At 34.5% G+C, this 22,209-nt stretch overlaps 1 protein-coding gene across 5 annotated transcripts in view; it reads left to right on the forward strand.

Moving 5' to 3' along the window:
• The window catches only part of LRFN5 (leucine rich repeat and fibronectin type III domain containing 5), a 248,489-nt gene that overhangs the window by 220,606 nt on the left and 5,674 nt on the right, over positions 1-22,209 (forward strand). For 3 of the 5 annotated variants that reach the window (XM_047739214.1, XM_047739215.1, XM_047739216.1), the window contains exons 3-5: positions 9,588-10,992; positions 13,681-14,393; positions 20,998-21,041. In XM_047739214.1, coding sequence (XP_047595170.1) covers positions 9,608-10,992; positions 13,681-14,393; positions 20,998-21,041 — 2,142 coding nt within the window. In that variant the 5' untranslated portion in view covers positions 9,588-9,607. Of the gene's footprint in view, positions 1-9,587; positions 10,993-13,680; positions 14,394-20,997; positions 21,042-21,415; positions 21,535-22,209 lie in introns of all 5 variants that reach the window. The other 2 variants (XR_007128953.1, XR_007128954.1) reach the window with 1 other exon arrangement.

A 22,209-nucleotide genomic window follows, 5' to 3' on the forward strand; every position in this document is an offset into this window, starting at 1 on the left:
GTTTTAGGCTGCTTTCTCTCCCCAAGCTATTTTCTGCAAGAGAGAATACATTCTCTTTCAGAGATCTTAGTAGTATTAACTCTCAGAATCCATGGGGGCTCAATGGCATTACAGAGTCTCGGCAGGCAGACTTCCAAGTGGGCCAAAAAAGGGACAGCTCAATCCTTATCAGTGGGAAAATACTGAGACCTCTTTATACACAGAAATCAATCTCCTTTCTATAAAGTAGAATTTATATTCTTTTTTTTTTTTAAGATTTTATTTATTCGACAGACAGATCACAAGTAGGCAGAGAGGCAGGCAGAGAGAGGGGGAGGCAGGCTCCCCCACTGAGCAGAGAGCCCGATGCGGGGCTCCATCCCAGGACCCTGGGATCATGACCTGAGCCAAAGGCAGAGGCTTCTCCCATCCAAGTACTAACCAGGCCCGACCCTGCTTAGCTTCCAAGATCAGACGAGATCGGGCGCGTTCAGGGTGGCATGGCCATAGACCGAAGGCAGAGGCTTTAACTCATTGAGCCTCCCAGGCGCCCCTAGAATTTATATTCTTAAAAGAATAATTAGTATTAGGGACTTCAGTATTTGGGTAACTTCATTCATGTCTTGACATGCCAAAAAGAAACCAATGATGATGGTGAAAAGTGTTGTTTGGGTTGTCGTTAAGTCTCTATCAAGATGCTCTTAAGTCTGCACTGTAGTAATCTGCTAGCACCTATTAAATGTAATTGGATTATGAACAGAGACCAGGAACATAAATGAGGAAACACCTGATGAACTTAAGGAGTCATTATTGTTAAAATCAACAAAACTTTGTCCAAGTGCTGCATAATCAGAAAAATACAATATAAAGAATACATATAAAGCATCATCTTATCCTAGGAAAAACATGGGTTTTGGAAATAGATCTCCATCTGTAACCTGCCTTATTTTTTCTTTCTGTATGGCCTTGGGGGATTCCTTAAGATTTCTTGAATATTATTTCTTCATATAAAATGAGGAAAAAAATAACCATTTTATATGGAGTTGTACAAAAATGAAATAGGATTTGGTATAATAAATACATTGTATAACAAGTCGATCTTAGGTTTCCGATGTAAGCTAACAAAATCAATATTAAAAACATTTTCGAAAGAAATGGCATCTCTCTTTGTAGCTTTCACCTTAATTCTAAAAAACAAAGAAGTACTAAAACTATGTACACATCTACGGGTTAGATAGAACATGGCAAATATTCCATTTAGTAAGCTGATTAAATTATGTTATCAGTATCTTGATCCCATTTCCTCATCTTTAAAATAAAGAGACCACTACTTCTTTCATGTTACCTATGTTCATTGAATGGTAACTATTTTTTTTTAAATAGTCGTTTTAGAAACTGGACTCTTATCTGTACTCCTTTAGTGTAAATAGTATGGGTTTTTGTATACATGGGCCTTGTTGAGTAAAAAATTAATACATGTATAAAAACACGGAGAGCAAAAATTACACAATCCTCAAAAACCCATTTTATTTGTGTAAATTTAAATATTAAAATGTATGTTGACTTAAAACTTTTCACAGTCTGCCCTCTATTGTAATTGTGAATGTGCTTGTCCTGGTCAGATCCCAGCCTTCTAAATTTGGAAGATTCTAGCAAAGCACCTTTCCTGTCGTGCAGACACTAAATAATTCTTGCTGAAGAAACTAGGAAAAGAATGATTGACTAGATGCATGAGTGAATTTTTTAAGACTTAATTTTCAACATACTTAGGAATTTTGCTAGAGACTATTAAAATCAAGGATCAAAGGATAATTTTTCAAGGTATAGCTGTCTTGTTTTGAGGTTCAAATTTAGCAGGTTCAATAGTAATGACCTCTACATAGGTTTTAGGAGAGAAAAGAGTGATAATGTTGTTCATTTATATTCCTTGGAAAAAATAAGCAGAAAACCTAAAATATTAGAAATGAATATCAAATGTGTTCCATTATCTAAACTGTATTATAAAATGTCCTTTGCAGCACTGTAGCCATTTTCACACATCTTAAAACAACACATCAGTGTCAATAGGCATCAGCATCTGTTCCCAGGCATTAGCCTGGGCAAAGGGACACTAATTGAATCGGTAGAGCTCTGTTGAATGATGGCAAGGCAGCTCATGAGGAGTCCAATAGCTTTCCTTTAACTCAACATGTAAATTGGTACCATATTGGTTTCTGCAGAGAATAGATTATACTCTCAGTTGGTTGTAAAATCTAAATTCACTTATATATCCTGTTCTAGTTGCCAAATAAATACTGATTCTCTTGAGCATATGTTGTGTAATGGCCATGGGCTGAAAGAAGGATGCAGTACTGGAAAATCATTTTCCAGTTTTGTGTGATAGACTCTTCTTTGTTTATAAATGTGTCACTTGTGTCTGAAAAGAATTAGCTCAAAAGAACATATAATGAAGAGATGTGTAAATATTATCTAGACAGCTACAGCTGTATGACTGTTTACTGAGTTATATCCCCACTCAAATATTATTAAAAAACAGATCAGTGTTGTTTGCGTTTAACCAGTTAGAGAAGGCAATAGACAGAAGTTTTAAAAGAGTTTAACTTAACTAGATAAGAATAAATTTTTAAAGTTTACTTTCATAAATTTTTAAATCATGAATTCCAACAAAACATGACAACCACTCTGCTCTTCCATTCACACTCATTTTCCTCAAGTGGTAATACATTATTTTAATAAATATGTCAATGATTATTTTGTGAACTTATAGGAAATGAAAGCTATTTCTTTACATGATTCCTTATCTTCTGTCTTCTACAAATTTTGAAATCTCCACTCTGTCCTAAGATAATGTGGGGAACATCATTAATCACAATTCATAGGATTCTTTCATTACTTACAGGTCTCACTTAAGCAAAAAATAAACATAGAATTAAGAAAGTGGCCCACATTTTATTCTAAACTCAATCTTACTTTCTAAATCACCATATGGGCAGTGAAGTCATATCAGGCAGTATGTATGTTGATGAAGTAAATCAGCTTATGAAATAGGATGCATGATTTGAGTTGGAATGGAATCACATCTTTGAAGAGATATGGCAGAACTAAGAAAATACCTCTTTCTAAAATATGACTAAATTCTGAGTAGCCACCAATAATGTGTCACTTTATAAATTCTTCTTCCTTTGGAACTGGTATTTGGAAACATAATGGAAACCCAGATTTTCTTTCTAAAACTTAATCAACTATATTGAAGTATACTTGATATAAAATGCACTGATATTAAGTGCATAGTCAGTGAATTGTGATGAATGCATACACTTGGATATCACTATTTCAAATAAGATACAGGCTATTTCCATGACCACTCCACCCCCTAAATTTCTCTGTATTCTTTCCCACTCAACCATCCCCCAACAGGCAACCACTGGTGTGATTTCATTCACTGTAGATTAGTTTTGCCTTTTCTAAATGCACATATACTTGGAAGCATACAACACGTATTGTTTTATTTCTGAAATTCTTCTGTTCAGAAATGGGTTTTTTTAAACTTTAATTAATTTGATAGGATTATCATAACAAAGTACCACAAACAGGGTGGCTTGCACAGTAATTTATTGGCCCACAGTTCTGGAAGCCAGAAGTCCAAAATCAAGGTGTCTGGCATATTTGATTCCTTTTGAAAGCTGTGAAAGAGAATCTGCTCTATTCGTCTCCCCTAGATTCTGGTAGCCTTAGGCATTCCTTGGCTTATAGATGATGTTCTCATTGTACTTCCACACTGTGTTCCCTTTGTGCATATCTGTCTTTGTGTCTAGATTTCCTTTGATTATAAGGCATAATCATATTGGATTAGGGTTTCCACTAATCACCTCACATTAACTTGATAATCTGCAAAGATCCTATTTCCAAATATACTGACATTCAGGTGCACTGGAAATTAACACTTCAGCTTTTTCAAGATATAATTGGCATATAACATTGTTTAAATTCAAGGTTTAAAACAATTTCGATTTGATACACATATATTGCAATAAGATTGTTAATATGGCATTAACTAACACCACTATCATGTCATATGCTTATTTCTTCTTTTGTGGCGGGAACATTTAAGATGTAGGCTCTTAGAGGGGCGCCTGGGTGGCTCATTGGGTTAAAGCTTCTGCCTTCGGCTCAGGTCATGGTCCCAGAGTCCTGGGATCAAGCCCCGCATCAGGCTCCCTGCTTGGGAGCCTGCTTCCCCCTCTCTCTGCCTGCCTCTCTGCCTACTTGTGATCTCTCTCTGTCAAATAAATAAAATCTTTAAAAAAAAAGATGTAGTCTCTTAGCAACTTTGATATTTATAATGCAATATTGTTATCTATGATTACTACACTGTGCACTAGATTTCCAGGACTCATTTATCTATGAGTTGTAAGTTTGTACCCTCATTCGACATCCCCAGTTCCTCAACCCCCACTCAGCCCCTGGTAACTACCATTTTATTTTCTGTTTCTTTGAGACAATTTCCCTAGGTACTCTATATTTTCAGATAAGAAAAAATGAAAGAAGAATTGGGGGAGGAAGGGAAAGTTGGAATGCATCCTCCAGGCAACTCAGACTTTCAGCTTTGGAAGAATGATAGGTAAGAAGTAGAAGAGCACAAGGAAAAAATCAATCACTCAGGGCTTTAAGCTATAAAAAGACTTGAGAGAGGGAATGGAGAGCACAGTTCTTTTCTTCCCACACAAGTATGTCTGACATTCAACCGCAGAATGTCTGGGGTGGTGGCATTGGTGAGATACAAGAAACTTCTTAGAGGAAACCTCTACCTTCATAGACTCTAGGGTAGCTCATTCACAGCCAAAAGCAAGGAAATGCAAGGATGAGATGAAAGATCAAAGAGCTCTCCTTGGCTACCAAAAAAAGCTGGAAGCAGAGATATAAAGTTGGCTGAGGTCTCCAAATATTTAAAAAATCAGATAGCTCATTTCCAAAACAGACACATTTTCAAAACCATCCTAGTGCTAACATGCCATGTCTTCTCAAATAGCAAATTTTCAAACACAGTTCAAGAAACTGCAATGAACTGAATAATGATAATACTGTAACAAAAGACAGACTGAGATAACTGCACAGCATAGAATGAAAGACTATAAAACTCCCAAAAGATAACATAGGAGAAAAGCTAAATGACCTCAGGTATGGTGATGCTTTTTTATGTAAAACACCTAAGACATGATCTGTGAAAGAAATAATTGATAAGCTGGATATCATTAACATTAAAAACTTGAGCCCCACCAAGGATGTCAAGAGAATGTGAAGACCAAGGACAATGTCAATGTCAAGAAAATGTGAAGACAAGCCAGGAACAAGGGAAAAATATTTGCACAAGACACATCTGATACAAGACTGTTATCCAAAATATACAAAATATTCTTAAAACACAATAATTTTAAAACCCCATACTTTAAAAATGAGCCAAAGACCTTGATAGATACCTCAACAAAGAAGATATACAGATGGCAAATAAAATATGAAAAGATATCCCACATCATAAGTCATCAAAGAAATGCAAATTAAAACAGTGAGATGCCAGTATATGCCTATTAGAATGACCAAAATAAAAAATAATAATAAAAATACAAAGAATGACCAAAACCTGAAATACTGACATCATGTGCTGACAAGGCCATGGCGCAACAGAAAGCCTCACGTTGCTGCTGGGAATTATGGTGAAGCCACTTTGGAACACAGTTTGGCACTTTCTTATGAAGCTAAATATATTCTTACCATACAGTCCAGCAACCACACTCCATGATATTTACCCAAAGGAGCTGAAAACTTATGTCTATACAAGAGTCTATACACATATGTGTAGAGCAGCTTTATTCAGAATTGCCAAGCAGTTGGCACCAAGCAGTTGGAACCAACCAGCCATCCTTTACTATGTAGATGGATAAATGGACTTTGGTACCTACAGAAAATGGGGTATTATTCAATGCTAAAAGGAAATAACTATTAAGCCATGAAAAGACATGGAGGAACATATATTAAGGCATATTTTTAAGTGAAAGAAGTCAACCAGAAAGAGCTCCATTCTATATGATTCCAACTATATGATATTCAAGAAAAGGCAGAATTAGGGAGACAGTAAAAAGGAAAAAAAAGTTAGTGTTTGTCAGGGATGAACCAGGAGGAAATGAACAGGCAGAGTGCAGAGGACTTTTAGGACAGTGAAAGTAATCTGTATATACTGCAGTGGTGGATATTTGCTATTGTACATTTGTCCAGATCCGTAGAAAGTACAAAACCAGGAGTGTACCCTGATGTAAACTACAAACTTTGGGTAATTATTATGTGTCAAAGTAGATGCACTGATTGCAGCAAATATCCCACTCTGTCTGGAATGGTGATAACAGAGAAGCCTGTTGTGGGAGCAATTGGTATATAGGAAATCTCTGTACTTCCCTTTCATTTTTGTTGTAAACCTAAAACTAAACTAAGAAATAAAGCATTAGGGGTGCCTGGTGGCTCAGCTTAGGTCATGATCTCAGAGTCCTGGGATCAAGTCCTGCATTAGGCTCCCTGTTTAGCAGGGAGCCTGCTTCTCCCTCTCTCTCTCTGCTTGCCTCTCTGCCTACTTGTGATCTCTGTCTCTCTCTCTGTGTCAAATAAATAAATACAATCTTTTAAAAATAAACGAAAGAAAGCATTAAAAAGAAATTTGTTAAGGGGAACCCGGGTGGCTCAGGTTCTGCCTTTGACTGCCTTTGATTCAGGTCATGATCTCAGGGTCCTGGGCTATGTTGGGCTTCCTGCTCCACAGGAAATCTGCTTTTCCCTCTCCTTCTGTCCCCCCCTCCCCCACCTGCTCCTGTACATTCACTCTCTGGCTCCCTATCACTCTCTTTCAAATAAATAAATTTAAGATCTTTTTTTATTTTATTTTATTTTATTTATTTGACAGAGAGAGAGAGATCACAAGTAGGCAGAGAGGCAGGCAGAGAGAGGAGGAAGCAGGCTCACTGCTGAGCAGAGAGCCCGATGCAGGCCTCGATCCCAGGACCCTGAGATCATGACCTGAGCTGAAGGCAGAGGCTTAACCCACTGAGCCACCCAGGTGCCCCAATAAATTTAAGATCTTAAAAAAAAAAAGAAGTTTGTTAAATTTTTGAAAGGTAGGCTGCTTTCACCCTAACCCAGTTTATGACAGATAGATCCTCTTATTTATTTTTCTCTTGGGTGGGAAGTCAGGGGACATCTATGGAACTCTTCATTCCATCAGAGACTTATTATTTTCTGGAATATAGTTACTGTAAATTTATACCCTCAGCATTTTGATTTTTTTTTTTTTTAATTGATGTCCAGCTTATCCAGCTTACTTGATTGCTAGAGTACAAATAATGTGGGGTTGGTTTTTATTTGTTTGTTTGTTTTGTAACTTTTAATATCCCTACCACAAGTACTATTTATAAACAGATTAAACACAGCAAAATTTTTTATATCTACCCACAGATGTATCATTTCTGTAAAGATTCAAGATTCCATCTGGTACAATTTTCCATCAACCTGAATAGAATATTCTTTATATTTTCTTATAGTGCAGTTCTTATGGTAATAAAACTTTTCAGTTTGTCTGTCTCAAAATGTTTTTATTTTACCTTCTTTTTTTATGAATATATAAGTCCCCATTCAGGTTGACAGACTTTGTTTTCTTGAAATTCTCGACGTATATTTTTCATTGCCTTCCATTTTGCTTTATTTCCAACGTGAAATCAGTGAGGAGTCAGCCATTATTTTTTATTTTGCTCACTTTATCTTCTTGTAATGTGTCTTATTTCTGCACTCCTTTTAAGATTATTATTTTTTCCTTTGGTTATCTGTAATTTGATTATGATGTGTCTTGGTATAGTTTTCCTTGTTTTGAGCTTGGATTTATGGGTTGCTTTTTATTACAAATGTGAAAAGTGTCTGCTTTTATGTCTACTTTATAGCCTTCTTCTGATACCCCAATTATGTGCTTTGTACTATTTTTGACTACTTAATATTTTTCCACAGGTCATTGAGTTTTTGTTTACTTTCTCCTCCTTCTTCCCCTCTCTCCACAGTGTTTCGATATGGTTAGTATCTATTGCCCTGTTTCTACCTGTAGGACTATTGAAGTTCTTTCTTTGGCTAACTCTCTTCTTTCTGGTATTCTTCCTCATAAATTCAAGCCACTGGAGACTCTCTGCAATCCACTCCATCCTCTTCAACTGTTCATGTGTCACCTTGTTTTCCCTCCTTGTGCTATGCTTTGAAAATGTCTCCAGGAGCAATGATAGGATTCATTCTTTTTTTTTTTTTTTTTTTTTTTTTTCACTTTTCTCAAGGATCACAATTCTGTGCTTCTTTCTTTTCCAATGTGTGAAAACTATAGTTATATACATATTTTTTACTTTTTGTTGCTGCTTATTGTAGAAAGGCTAGTTTAGTACCAGTTATTCCATCATAAACAGGAGAGTAAGACTATTTCATTTGTTGAGCATGACCGTTCTTATTCATTACAACCACATTGAATATGATATAAAATAGGCATAAAATAAATTAAAACTATAAGAATATGTTTTATTTAGAAAACTAGGTACTTTATTTCTAGAATAATTCCATATTTTATATTTTCGTCTTTTAAAAAATTATTTTCTCTAGCTATTTTTCTTGGCATTTAAAACCACGTAATTTATGAGAACTTTTGATTGCATATGTATTAGTATATTAATTTTTGATGATTAATTTCAAGAACAAATACTTCAGATCAAACTGGAAAATGAAACTATCAAGATTTTTTAAAATTATATTTGGATTAAATTTAAATGCATTAAGATTTTAAAAGAAAAGACGGAATTATAGCATCTTTTGAGACTCACTGTCAAGAATTTTGATGATTACTTTTCACAAATTACCTTTTAAAATCCAATTTTATGTCAAATAAAATATTCTAATATTTTAGGAGCTCAGAGCATTTGTGGTAAACTTTTAGCCTTTTTATTTTTGAGAATAAGAGTATTTATTTGCAGTTAAGTTGTGAAAGTTGTACTATGTTCAAGATCGTTTGTAAAGATGAGTAAAATTTAATTGACAATTAATTACTTTCAAATATCATGCCACAAAGTTAACAGTAACAAATATTGTCTTTTATTGTTTCTACTCAGTAAATTGAAGTACTTGCAAATCCTCAAATATATCTTTAATCTTTTGAATGTATGAGATGTATTTCAAGGTTATGGGCAAGTTTCTTAACTCCTTCCCTCCAATCTCAGCTGAAGGTCACATTTTTTGTGCATTCATTGAGTACCGGGGACATATCTCAAAAATAGCACATAATTTACAGAATTATAATAATCTGGTGGTTTATTTGTCTTCCCCCATTTGATTTTAAATACCATGAGGCCAGGAATGGTATATTTTTCATCCTAGTGTCAATTATAGCCTGCAATACAGAGTAGATATTTTCTACTTGTTTGTTAAGTAAACAAATGAGCAAATTGTTTCTGTATTGCAGTTTGCATAAAAAGGATTATTCCAGTAGGAATATGAACATTAGTGAAATGATTGGATGCTAACACTGCATTTTGTATCTTTTCTTACAGGCTCTTAAATCAGATCTACAATGGAAAAATTTCTTTTTTATCTGTTTTTCATTGGCATAGCAGTGAGAGCTCAGATCTGTCCAAAGCGTTGTGTCTGTCAGATTTTGTCTCCTAATCTCGCAACCCTTTGTGCCAAGAAAGGGCTTTTATTTGTTCCACCAAACATTGACAGAAGAACTGTGGAACTGCGGTTGGCAGACAATTTTGTTACAAATATTAAAAGGAAAGATTTTGCCAATATGACCAGCTTGGTGGACCTGACTCTATCCAGGAATACAATAAGTTTTATTACACCTCATGCTTTTGCCGACTTACGAAATTTGAGGGCATTGCATTTGAATAGCAACAGATTGACTAAAATTACAAATGATATGTTCAGTGGGCTTTCCAATCTCCATCATTTGATACTGAACAACAATCAACTGACTTTAATTTCTTCTACAGCATTTGACGATGTCTTTGCCCTTGAGGAGCTGGATCTGTCCTACAATAATTTAGAAACAATTCCTTGGGATGCTGTTGAGAAGATGGTTAGCTTGCACACCCTTAGTTTGGATCACAATATGATTGATAACATTCCTAAGGGGACTTTCTCCCACTTGCACAAGATGACTCGGCTAGATGTAACATCAAATAAATTGCAGAAGCTACCACCTGACCCTCTCTTTCAGCGAGCTCAGGTACTAGCAACCTCAGGAATAATCAGCCCGTCAACTTTTGCATTAAGTTTTGGTGGAAACCCTTTGCATTGCAATTGTGAATTGTTGTGGTTGCGGCGTCTGTCCAGAGAAGATGACCTAGAGACTTGTGCTTCTCCAGCACTTTTAACTGGTCGCTATTTTTGGTCAATTCCTGAGGAAGAGTTTTTATGTGAGCCTCCTCTCATTACTCGTCATACACATGAGATGAGAGTCCTGGAAGGTCAAAGAGCAACCTTGAGGTGCAAAGCCAGGGGGGACCCTGAACCTGCAATTCACTGGATTTCTCCTGAAGGGAAGCTGATTTCAAATGCAACAAGATCTCTGGTGTATGATAATGGAACACTTGATATTCTTATAACAACTGTAAAGGATACAGGTGCTTTTACCTGCATTGCTTCCAATCCTGCTGGGGAAGCAACACAAACAGTGGACCTTCATATAATTAAGCTCCCTCACCTACTAAACAGTACAAATCATATCCATGAGCCTGATCCGGGTTCTTCAGATATCTCAACTTCTACTAAGTCAGGTTCTAATGCAAGCAGTAGTAATGGTGATACTAAAATGAGTCAAGATAAAATTGTAGTAGCAGAAGCGACATCATCTACCGCACTACTTAAATTTAATTTTCAAAGGAATATTCCCGGAATACGTATGTTCCAAATCCAGTACAATGGTACTTATGATGATACCCTTGTTTACAGGTAAGAAAAATTAACCAAATTTTTATACTTACCATGCATCTTACTGTAGGGCTTGTTAACGTACTACTGACTTGTTTTGTTTTGTTTTAATTGACAGTGCTACTCTGTGTTGTAATTATAGCACTCCATTTTTTTAAAGTGTGTAATGTAAGGTTTGTGAAAGGAGATTACCTGTGGGGAAATACTTTGAATGGTGTTATTCTTAGAGAGTTCAAATTTATATTTAATATTATGCTTACTTACTTTTTTCCCCTCATCTAAGAGATGTGACTATCAGAGAACAAGATTGATTTATTTTAAAAATTCAAAAACATACCAGAACTTACACATCCACATGAGTGTTCTTTCCTTCAAGGAAGTCACGTTGGGAGGCTATTCCATTATCCCAATGATGCTGGCATTGCTCAAAGCACTTTTGGAATTATCTTTAGAACCTTCGTCATACTATTTTGAATATCCTCAGTGGTGGCAAATCTTCGTCTTTTGAGGGTGAATTTGAATTTTGGAAACAAGCAAAAGCCATTTGGAGCCAAGTCTTGTGAATAAGGTGGGTGATCAAGATGGGTATTGCCATTTTTGGTCAAAAAATAGGATGTAACTATAAAATAATGAGACTGATTTTTTTTTTGAGTAATTGAGTTATGTGCATGTGTATTGTTTCATATACACTGGTTCTTAAGACAGTTCCAAAGAGAAAGTTACAAATATTTTGAGCAGTGAAAGTATCACTGGAGTTAAGTACGTAATCTCCTCATAAGTATCCGATGGAGAATTTGTGTCTGACTATAGGTTTTCTGGTATGTTTTTCTAAAGTTCAGCCTCATTGATTTATAGTCACATCTTGTCCAATTTTCAGTTGGAAATATACATTTTTACCTCTCCATATAATTTTACTCATGATAGACTATTATTAGTCCTAGGAAATGATTAAAATTGTGGTTTTGAAATATACATATATATATATATATATATATATTTTTTGTCTTGAAGCTTTTCTGAAATAAGATAAACTCAATTCTTATATACCCAGATGAATTCTTGAAGATAATTTGATCTTCATTCATGTATGGAGATGAGAGAACTTTTTTAAAATGAGCATGGGCTGGTAGAAAAAAACAAAACTGGCCTAGCTAGCCATATGATCGATCCTGGGCAAAGTTCTACATGGCTGAGTTTTAATTTCCTCATCTTTAAAAGCAAGAGATTAAAGTAAATGGTTTCTAATATCCCTCTCATCACTAAATGTATGATCATATAGACTCTGAAGCATGCATATTAACATAAAGTAGTTTGTCCTTCTCATACTCAGCTCTTTACCTGGGTTACCCAGTATTTAACCCATTGTCAAAGAAGAGTGGAACCCCTACCTCTCACCTTCCTGTAGCTTCTAACATTGTGTGTGTGTATATATATGTGTATATATATAGCCATAGGCCAGTTTCTACATTCCAAATTCTAAAATCCTAATCCTTCCATGACAAGAAAATTCTATGTGACCTTCAGAAAATTGCTTAAATTTCCTGACTTCAGTGTTTGTCATGAATAAAATAGTAATGCCACCCTCATATAGTCATTGTAAGGATAAAAATTATAGTGTTCCAGAAAAAAAAAATTACAGTGTATATAAAGTGCTTAGTAATGCCTGGTACTTATCATACACTCACTAAATGATAGTGATTTTAATCACAAATACATACTCTGACCTAAAAGTTTCCTAGTTCATTTAGAACACATTGTTTAGGTTGTAGAATAGATTAGCATTGCCAAGTTTTAAAATGTCCTAATAAATTCCTTTCAAGGAAAATACAGTTTCAAGCCTTTTTTTCTACATGAAATCTTAGTTTAGGTCATATTTGGTTGCTATGTAAAACAAGGTAGTGGAAGAAAGCACCCACAGAAGAGTTTTGTGATACAATGGATTCAGAGGTATCTGTAAACTTTTATCAAACTTTAGCAACTGTTCTAAAGATAATTTCATCAGCCCATAATGGGTGGGATGAGGGATTTAGGCTCTGGTCAACAGCCTTGCCCTGTTCATGCTTTTAGGATAATATCTCTCATACATTCCCATCAATCTCATTTTTAGATAAAAACATGCTAGGAACCAAGTGTTGACGGCATTAAGAGTAGACTAAGATCTGTAAATAAAGTACTTTAATCTTAGTAATTATCATAGTTACAAAAGATATGTTTACTGGGTACCATTCCAGAGCATCTTATAACTGATTTGGAAAATAAATACTCTGATGCATTTCCATTCTGGTTTCTAATGTGATTGTCAGTGTTTTCCTTTCCTTCAAATTGGGTTTTAGTCACAGAGGTGTTGTAAGTGCTAAATGGATTTGTTTAGTAGTCAGATAATGTCACAGTCACACCTTTCAAAAGCAATTTGTCATAAACGATTTTTAGCAGGGGCTTTTATTAGGAGTTCTGCTTTGCCAAGCAATGTAATTAGTAAGCTTGTCAAGGCATGTGCAGGCACCATTAATACAATGCAGAATACAACAATGACTTTGAACTGTTTTACCTAGGTAAATATAAGATTAGATCATTTTTCCCATATTTCATGTCTGTTATAAATGTGCTTATCTTAATGAGTACTAAAATGAAACAGGACTGAAGTCATAATGGCTCTGTGTGTCTATATGTTTTGTTTTTAATATTAACACAAATTCCATTGTCCCTCAGAATGATACCTCCTACGAGCAAAACTTTTCTTGTCAATAACCTGGCTGCTGGAACTATGTATGACTTGTGTGTCTTGGCAATATATGATGATGGCATCACTTCCCTCACTGCCACAAGAGTTGTGGGTTGCATCCAGTTTACGACGGAACAGGATTACGTGCGATGCCATTTCATGCAGTCCCAGTTTTTGGGAGGCACCATGATTATTATTATTGGTGGAATAATTGTAGCATCCGTGCTGGTTTTCATCATCATCCTCATGATCCGGTATAAGGTTTGTAACAATAACGGGCAACACAAGGTCACCAAGGTCAGCAATGTCTACTCTCAAACTAATGGGGCTCAGATACAAGGCTGCAGTGTCACGCTGCCCCAGTCCATGTCCAAACAAGCTGTGGGACATGAAGAGAATGCCCAGTGTTGTAAAGTTGCCAGTGACAATGTGATACAGTCTTCAGAAACTCGTTCAAGTCAGGACTCCTCTACCACTACCTCTGCTTTGCCTCCTACCTGGACTTCAGGCGCTTCTGTGTCCCAAAAGCAGAAAAGAAAGACTGGCACAAAGCCAAGTGCCGAACCACAGAATGAAGCTGTCACAAATGTTGAGTCCCAAAACACTAACAGGAACAACTCAACTGCATTGCAGTTAGCTAGTCGACCTCCTGATTCTGTCACAGAGGGGCCCTCATCTAAAAGAGCACATTCAAAGCCAAGTAAGTTTCTCACTTTGCCTGCTGAGAGATCCAGAGCGAGACACAGGTACTCCCTGAATGGAGAATTAAAGGAATACTATTGTTTTAGTAACTCACTGAACACGTGTGGACTGTTTTCTAAAAGAAGCATGTCTATGAATGGGATGTTAATTCAGTCCAATGGTTCTGACGGGCATAGTGGAAAATCAACTCTCTCAGATGCTGAGTGGATATTGGAAAGCACTGTGTAACCTATTTTTTCTTTTTAATGAAGAAATTATTTTGAAAACTCATATAGGAAGTTGGAATTTGAAATTCCAGTTTTGTTTCTCTGATACAAGCCTCATAGAGCCAAGGTGTATAAACCTCCTAGATACAGTTTGATATATGAAGGTAACATAGACAGGATGGTTTAGGGATAAAAGCATGACAGAGCAGTGCCTTCCCCTGCCCTAGGACTGGCTTCCGGGTTCTACAATAGCAGAACACAAAATAAAGGTTGTCACCGGACAAGGAAGTCTTCCTAAATAGTGATATTTCCTCCAGTCTTACAAAGGACCACCCAGGCTGATTAGTATTTTTCAGTGAGTAGATTGTATATATTCTTTCAAGGATGGTGGCATTTGTTTTTAGGCAGATATTAAAAAGAATGACTCTGTGTTGTTATGGTGTTTAAAATAAAATATTCAGTAAGTATACCCAGGCAGTGTTAAAATAGGTACCCTTCTAAACAACATTCTTGGTTCAGGTGTCTTAATGGATTTATGGTATTTCTCATCCATGACAAAGCTTTTTTGGTGGGGAGCAAAAGGAAATTCAAGGGATTTTGCTTTTATCAAGAAAATCCAGTTCAGTTTTAAGTCACAGGCCAGATTCTATACGCTGCTACCCTGGGCACAGGAATGTGTTTTCATTCATTCGGTACACATTTGCAGAATGAATGAGTTTTATATTTTTCTTTAAGCAAGTTAAAAAGGGAGACAAAAATACAAGGCTCCCGTTATCAAAGGAATGTTTATTTTTATCACTAAGTGAGATTAAAAAAATACTTCTAATGGAATTCTTAATACATTTATAAGCAATATAAAGTCATTGCTCATTAACCAGATATTGGTTTCGTTTTTCCCTTCTGCCTGTAATTCTCAGTTGGAATGTTTCTTTCTCAGAGTAAATGCATTTATTTTTAACCAAACCCTGTGATGAAATTTAATTAGAAATCATTCAGCTTAGGGGGAATCTATCATTAAAAAAATTCTTAAATTTAATCAGACAATGATATTTCTCCTTGATATATGGCATTCCTGGATATTCATTAAAATCAAGGTCTATAGATAAATGTTCCTATCTACTCATTGAAAATCTTACATTATATTGCAACTTGATGGTGTTTTACTTAAGATTGGTAAATGAGGTTAACCTTCAGGCATTCTTTGATGTTTGGAGTGAGAGGTTGAAAATAAGGCTCACATGAGAATCTTGCACAAAAAAATTTAGCCATAATATAAGAAGATTTGTATTTTATTTATACAACATTCTCCATGGGAGTAAGTGAAACACAGAGTAAGTTTATTATCTTTTACAGATCTCTTGGAAATATTAAATCACAGATAAGGAATAGTAGTCATTAGTGTAATTTTCTTCTACTAGAGGCATATGTAAAAATTTCAGTCAATTTTAGCTTGACACAGGCACATCTTATACATGATTTATCATGATGACATTCAGAAACAGGTAAAATTAAAGCAGTCAGAGATTATTTTTTCATGCCAAATTTGAAAAAAAATTATCTAATGGGCTAGTATTATAGTAGGTGTTTCATAAACACCTCCTCTGTCCCCGTTCCCTGTCTAAAGATTTCCTTTCACATTTTGAAAATCTAATCTGCTTTTGTGGGTCAAGTGTATAGTTCTTTTGAGGAATAAATGAGATTACATGTGTGGTCATGTTTTGTAAAATCGAAAGCATTACACAGAGTGAAGTGTATCTTCAACACTATTTCTGTAATAATGTTCTAATCCCAATTTAACATTTCTAATTAACATCATTACTTAATTCTTCAAAAGGTGCTGCTTGACGAAAGCATATTGGTTCTCCCTTTCCTAGTTTTTACATATATGGTATTAAAAAGTCCCAAATACACACACACACACACACACACACACACACACACACACATATATACATATACATGTATAATCATGTATATGTATATATGTGTGTGTGTGTGTGTGTGTGTGTATCTATATATAGAGACTTTTTTTTTTTTGATACTTAAGCAAGTGAATCTCCAAGGAAGAAATCTCTGGCATTATGAAGACTGTGGACAAGGAGGCTCTGAAATCATACATTAAGGCCACAGTTTAGCATATCTGTTCCACGCTACTGATTAGCTTATTTTATATTTTCCAGTTGCCTGTATTTTTAAAAATCAATTTTCTGCTTATGTTTCAAATGAAACTTTAATTCAATATCTTTTATTTCTTATAAACATTTAGAACTCTATAATATCTTACCATGTGAAATTTATTGTTTGACTAAAGTCATTGAAACCATTTAAATTTTTATTAGTTTTACAATACTGTTTTCAGGGTATATTAACCAAATGCATGAACACTTGTTTTTAGAAATGATAAGAAGGCTCATGTGTCTGTCTTTCTAAAAAGTTTATATTTTGAGAGATCAACAAAAGTTGGCCTATCAAGAGGGTCAGATGTTTTTGTTTTTGTTTACAAGTATATGAAAAACTTTTTGCTCAGGGCAGTTTCAGTGTGAAGTGACTGAAAAATAAATCCATGGGAGAGTTGGGGGTTATTAAGCATACCTGATATACTTTCCGAAACACAGTAGTTATTCGAATGAATGAGTGAATGGATAGATAAATAAATAAATGCATGGGGCCAGTGAGGAAGGTGCAGTAATAAGAACTTTGATTATATGCACAATGTTGATTTGTGATCTAGCTATTTTATTACTATAAGCAAGAAATTCTGTGTCTCATTGTTTTTCTTTCTGTTATTTCTTACACCTCTCATTTAACCAACTGTGTGTATGTGATCCAAAGCATGTGGTTTGCTGTTGCTGATTATGTAAAAGGTATATATATTGCTTTTTATTTCCATGTCCTAAATTATTTTTCTTTTATTTTTAGCCATTCTACACGATGGTTTCAGGTTGTTCAATATGACAACTAACAAGCAATATACTTACAGATATTTGCTCCAAACATTTTTTTTAATTATATGTCTTCCTGTGTTGTTTTTGTTTCTTTTGGATAAATTCCCCCAATTTGAAAATGTCCAACTATTATTAAAGTAGGTCTTTTTTTTTTTTAATATATGTAATATTTGAGCATCGTAAAGTGTTGATGAAGCATCCAATGCTGCCTTAGAATCCTAAGAGGAAACAAAGTTTGGTTTGATGGATACTGTTTATTTTTATGCTACAAATAGACCAAAACAGCAGTATATTAAATAAATAAATTAACTATGTAATACCCTCACTAAGACCAATTTATTTCCTAAATTTTTTTTAGGACCATTAAATGTAGTTAATTAGGTTGAGGCCACAATAAGCTAATTTAGCTTTCAGACAGTTGACTTTAGCTGTAGATATATTTTACTAAAAAGTTTTTAGAATAGAAGTTGTAGAACTATTGTAAACCACTTACAGACATAACAAGTCTTTTGAATGATACATACTTTCCCATAAGAAGTTGAGAAATTAAAAGAAAAGTGTATTCCATTTATCTACAGAAATCTCTTTTTATCTTTTCTTGAGAAGTACTTTCTCCTTCATTTTAAAGTATTCACAAAGTACTTACTTCCAAACTAAATTCTATTTTATTTGCTCACATTACTGAAAGGAAACTAAATATTTCATTTAGAAAGGTAAAAAACTAGAGCAGTTATCACAAGATCCACAACAATTGCCTCTTAGTTCTGAATTTTCCCTATTTTTTCCCCTGTTATTCACAACGAGAAGCTTAACAACAATCATTTAAATGCCAATAGTTTATTAAAAATAAAAAAATACAGAAAGCATAAAGCATCTCATTCTACATAGAATTACAAAGGCAAATGGGGGCATTTTTCAAGGACTGCAGATCTGAACCCACTTTCTTATTGGTATGACAAAATTCCATTTCTATCTTATGATGCTAAGAAAACAATGTTCTTTGATATTATACAGAATGAAGACTATCCTTTTTTTCTTGCTCAGTCATCCCTCGTGTTTCACAATGTGTCCAGACTTTCTTCTTTAATAGTGAATGTGGATGCTTCTGTCTGTAAGTGTTTGTGGTGTTTGGGGAAAGGACTTCAGCACACAGGTGGGCTGGATAAGAAAAGGATATTTTTCTTATCCTCCATAGTTGATGATGATAATCATCACCCTCATATAGTCATTATTATTATTTACATTATAATGGTTGTGAGTGAAGCATTTTGGGGGAGCCAAATTTAAGGATAAGAAATATCTTATTTTCAAAATTTCATAGAAAAAAGAGAAAGTAACCAAAAGAAATGACTGGGATTTTGTAATAGTTTCAGAGCTCAGTCTTTTCAGATTGTTGAGTCCTTTTCCTCCCACACTAGATAAATGTATGCTGGGACTACACATACACTTACTTTTTTCAGATTTGGGGGGTTTTGTTTGTTTGTTTTCTTTCTGAAACAAATTAATCATTCTTATAGCAGTACAGAGGATCACTTAATATAGAAAGAACTGTAAAAGTATTACTGTGACTGAGTCTTCCTAAAAATGTGGTATTGTCTGAAGTGTGAGACACAGAAGGTAGTATTTTCTACCTGGGAATCTATTTAAGTATGAAATTTCCTTGTTAAATAAGGATAATGTATTTGCAATTTTATCAAATATTATAAGCAGTCAGTATAATAAATAGTGTACCATTGTCTTCTGATTTTGTCAGCTATTTCTCAAAGTCAAAATTTAAGATAGAAAGTTACCATTGGTAAAATATATACATGGTACATACTTATGTATCTATATATGCAATATATAGATAAACTAATAAGTAAGCTTATCAGATTAATCAGTTAAAATCAGAATTTTGTGTCCTGCAACATAGATTGTAATTGATAGAGCCAAGCTATATTTATATGGGCTAGCAACCAGAGAACTTCTCCCAGAATAACTGTACAAGCTATACCTCTTAGTTGTATAAGATTACAACAGGAAATAAACTCTCTAGAAGAAATTTATTTTTCTGAACTTCCTAATGATAATGATCTCTACACCTTGTCTAATTTCATCCACTCTTTTCAAATAGAGGACTATTATGCCCATGAATTTTAAAAAAATTAAAATTTTTTACTAGGCTTGTAGAAGTATCAATGTTTATGCCATTTTACCTGAGAAAGCAAAATTGACATAAAATTAGGTGACAAATCCATATATATAGACTTTGAGAGTCATTCCTCTCAGGAGACTGAATAGTTTTTCTACTAACTAAACTGCTGGCATTCTGTTTTTTACAATAAAAGTGCCATGGGGTGAAAGCATTGGAAAAAAAATAATAATTTTTTTTCAAATACATTCCGGGAAAGTCATAAAGTCCCTTTCATTTTGTGTTTGGAAGTGGATGTACATTTGATCTTGCCTGAAACAGGAACTAGATAGATATTGTGATTCTGCTCAGAGTATGTCCAATAAATTATTCAAGTAGCATGAAGGGCTTATGAAATATCCTATGTTGGCTCTACCATAATGTAATTTCCTAAACATTTTTTTCTGTATATTGTGAATATGTCTTATTATTGCTTTCATGTAAAACCTAATCTCCAGAGGCCATTAGAAGTTTCTATGAATATTTGTCCTGGAAGCTCTATAAAATAGTATTTTGTTCTCTTCTCATCACACTTACCTGTGAACCCTGAGAATAATTTTTTCCCAACATTTTTTCTTATCATTGTGTCACTTCTTAATGACTAGGCGTATTTGCTTGAAAAGAGGACATATTGGAAAGAAATAGAATGTGTGCTATGCAGGGCTAGGTAATGGTATTAAACATTCATAGCCAACTGGAACATATATATGGACATTTAAAAGGCAGAATGGTTGCATATAGAACATTAGTGTTTTATGTGAGGATACTGGGTACTTCATAAAACTTGATATTATATATTGAATAATGATTTTTGTAAATGATTATTTAATACTCTGTGTGTTGAACATAGTGAAGCCATGTTTCCTCTTTTGGTTTCTCTTTTCCTTGGTGTATCTTTCCGTATTAATCATATACAGCTCTGTTGTTGAAATGTTAACTTTGAGTAGGGAAAGATGAGTAGAAGCCTGATTCACTTCTTGAACTCTTTGAAGAAGAGTACATTCTGTAGTAATTACTCACTTCAGCAACTAGAACAATATTTTTAAAATTCTACTTTTATAGTATTATGTATCAGGAAGTAGCCATAGACAACTACAGAGTATTTACAAAAGTCAGTTGCAATTTGCCCAAGAACAGGTAAGTTAAAAAAAAAAAAAAAAGTCTAGACAAATCTCTGTTAAGAGAAATCTTATCAAGATTTCAGTGAGAAGTGTTTTAGGGTCTATTTCTTAAAAACGAAATTTGTGTATTTGTTTATGACACTGAAAATTTTATTCCCAGATGCTTTGCTGACTAATGTTGACCAGATTGTCCAGGAAACACAGGTGAGATTTTTGTTACCTGTCTCATAATACACATTAAGTGGGTATGTTCTTTTAAAAATAATTTTTTAAATTTTCTTGCAAGCTTATGTAACTTGTTGAAACTTCCCTTTAAAACTTACTCAGTGTTCAATGGTACAAACTAAAGTTCAGTTTGGTTAAATGAATTTCCAGTTGCTAAATTTAGACATATTTCTGGTTAAGTGAACATTTCTGATCCATACTGTAAGAATACAGGGAATACTAATGTGACTTTGAAGTCAGTCTTACATTCATGCATGACATAATGTGCGTTTTTTACAAATATTTCCCAGTGTGAAGACAGTAGCTTGATAAGAATGTATTCATTCCTATCCTTGACCTCTACATCCTAATAGGAGCTGAAATGATACATTATGCCTCCCTGAAAGTGGATGAACAGAAGTGTTTCACTATTATCCAAAATGAATGAAGCCACTATAAAATGGAGCAAAAGACTACATATGAAATATTCATGGTATTCCTTTTGTCAGCAACTGATTACTCTTCTCCTTTTTTTTCTTTTTTTTTTTTCCTTTTTGGAAGTTTCAAATGAGTATTTGATTCCTGCATTTTAATTGGATCAGAAAGTGTGTTTCCAGAGCAGAATAGCACTTTAGCAATCTGTTCAAACAGCTGGAAGCATCAGCCATTTGCAAGGTTTGGCACAGAAAAAATATTCTGCTTTTAAAAGTTCTAAAAAAGGCTACTGATTTAATTTTTTAGGGGTAAAAGTAGGGTCTTTTTTTAAAAAACATTTTGTATTTAAAAGATAATAACTTGGACAATCATTCAGGGTTTCCCCTAATGAATTCCACTCCCAAATTAAACGCCATAGTTTTCATGCATCATGTCTCTGAGTTCAGGATCCCAATCCCATGTTGCAAAAAATGAACAGATGGCTCACTAGAAACAATCAGTAGTCCAGTGTCTGGCACACACTTTGTGTTCTGTTTTTGTGTACCAAACTGACCTGTGTGAAGGTGCATTGTTTCATCATCACCCAGTGTGTCCCTTTCTCGCTCTGAACCTCTCTTTCTCTCCTGGCCTCTCTCTTTGCCTTTGATTTCTGAAAATTCATTTATCCTGTAACTTTGGACATCTAGCTGTTCTGAAAGAGAGTATCTTTAGAAAGGGCTTAGAAAGTAAATGA

The sequence above is a fragment of the Lutra lutra genome, chromosome 7 (genome assembly GCF_902655055.1).
Source record: "Lutra lutra chromosome 7, mLutLut1.2, whole genome shotgun sequence".
In the NCBI taxonomy this organism is placed as follows: Eukaryota; Metazoa; Chordata; class Mammalia; order Carnivora; family Mustelidae; genus Lutra; species Lutra lutra.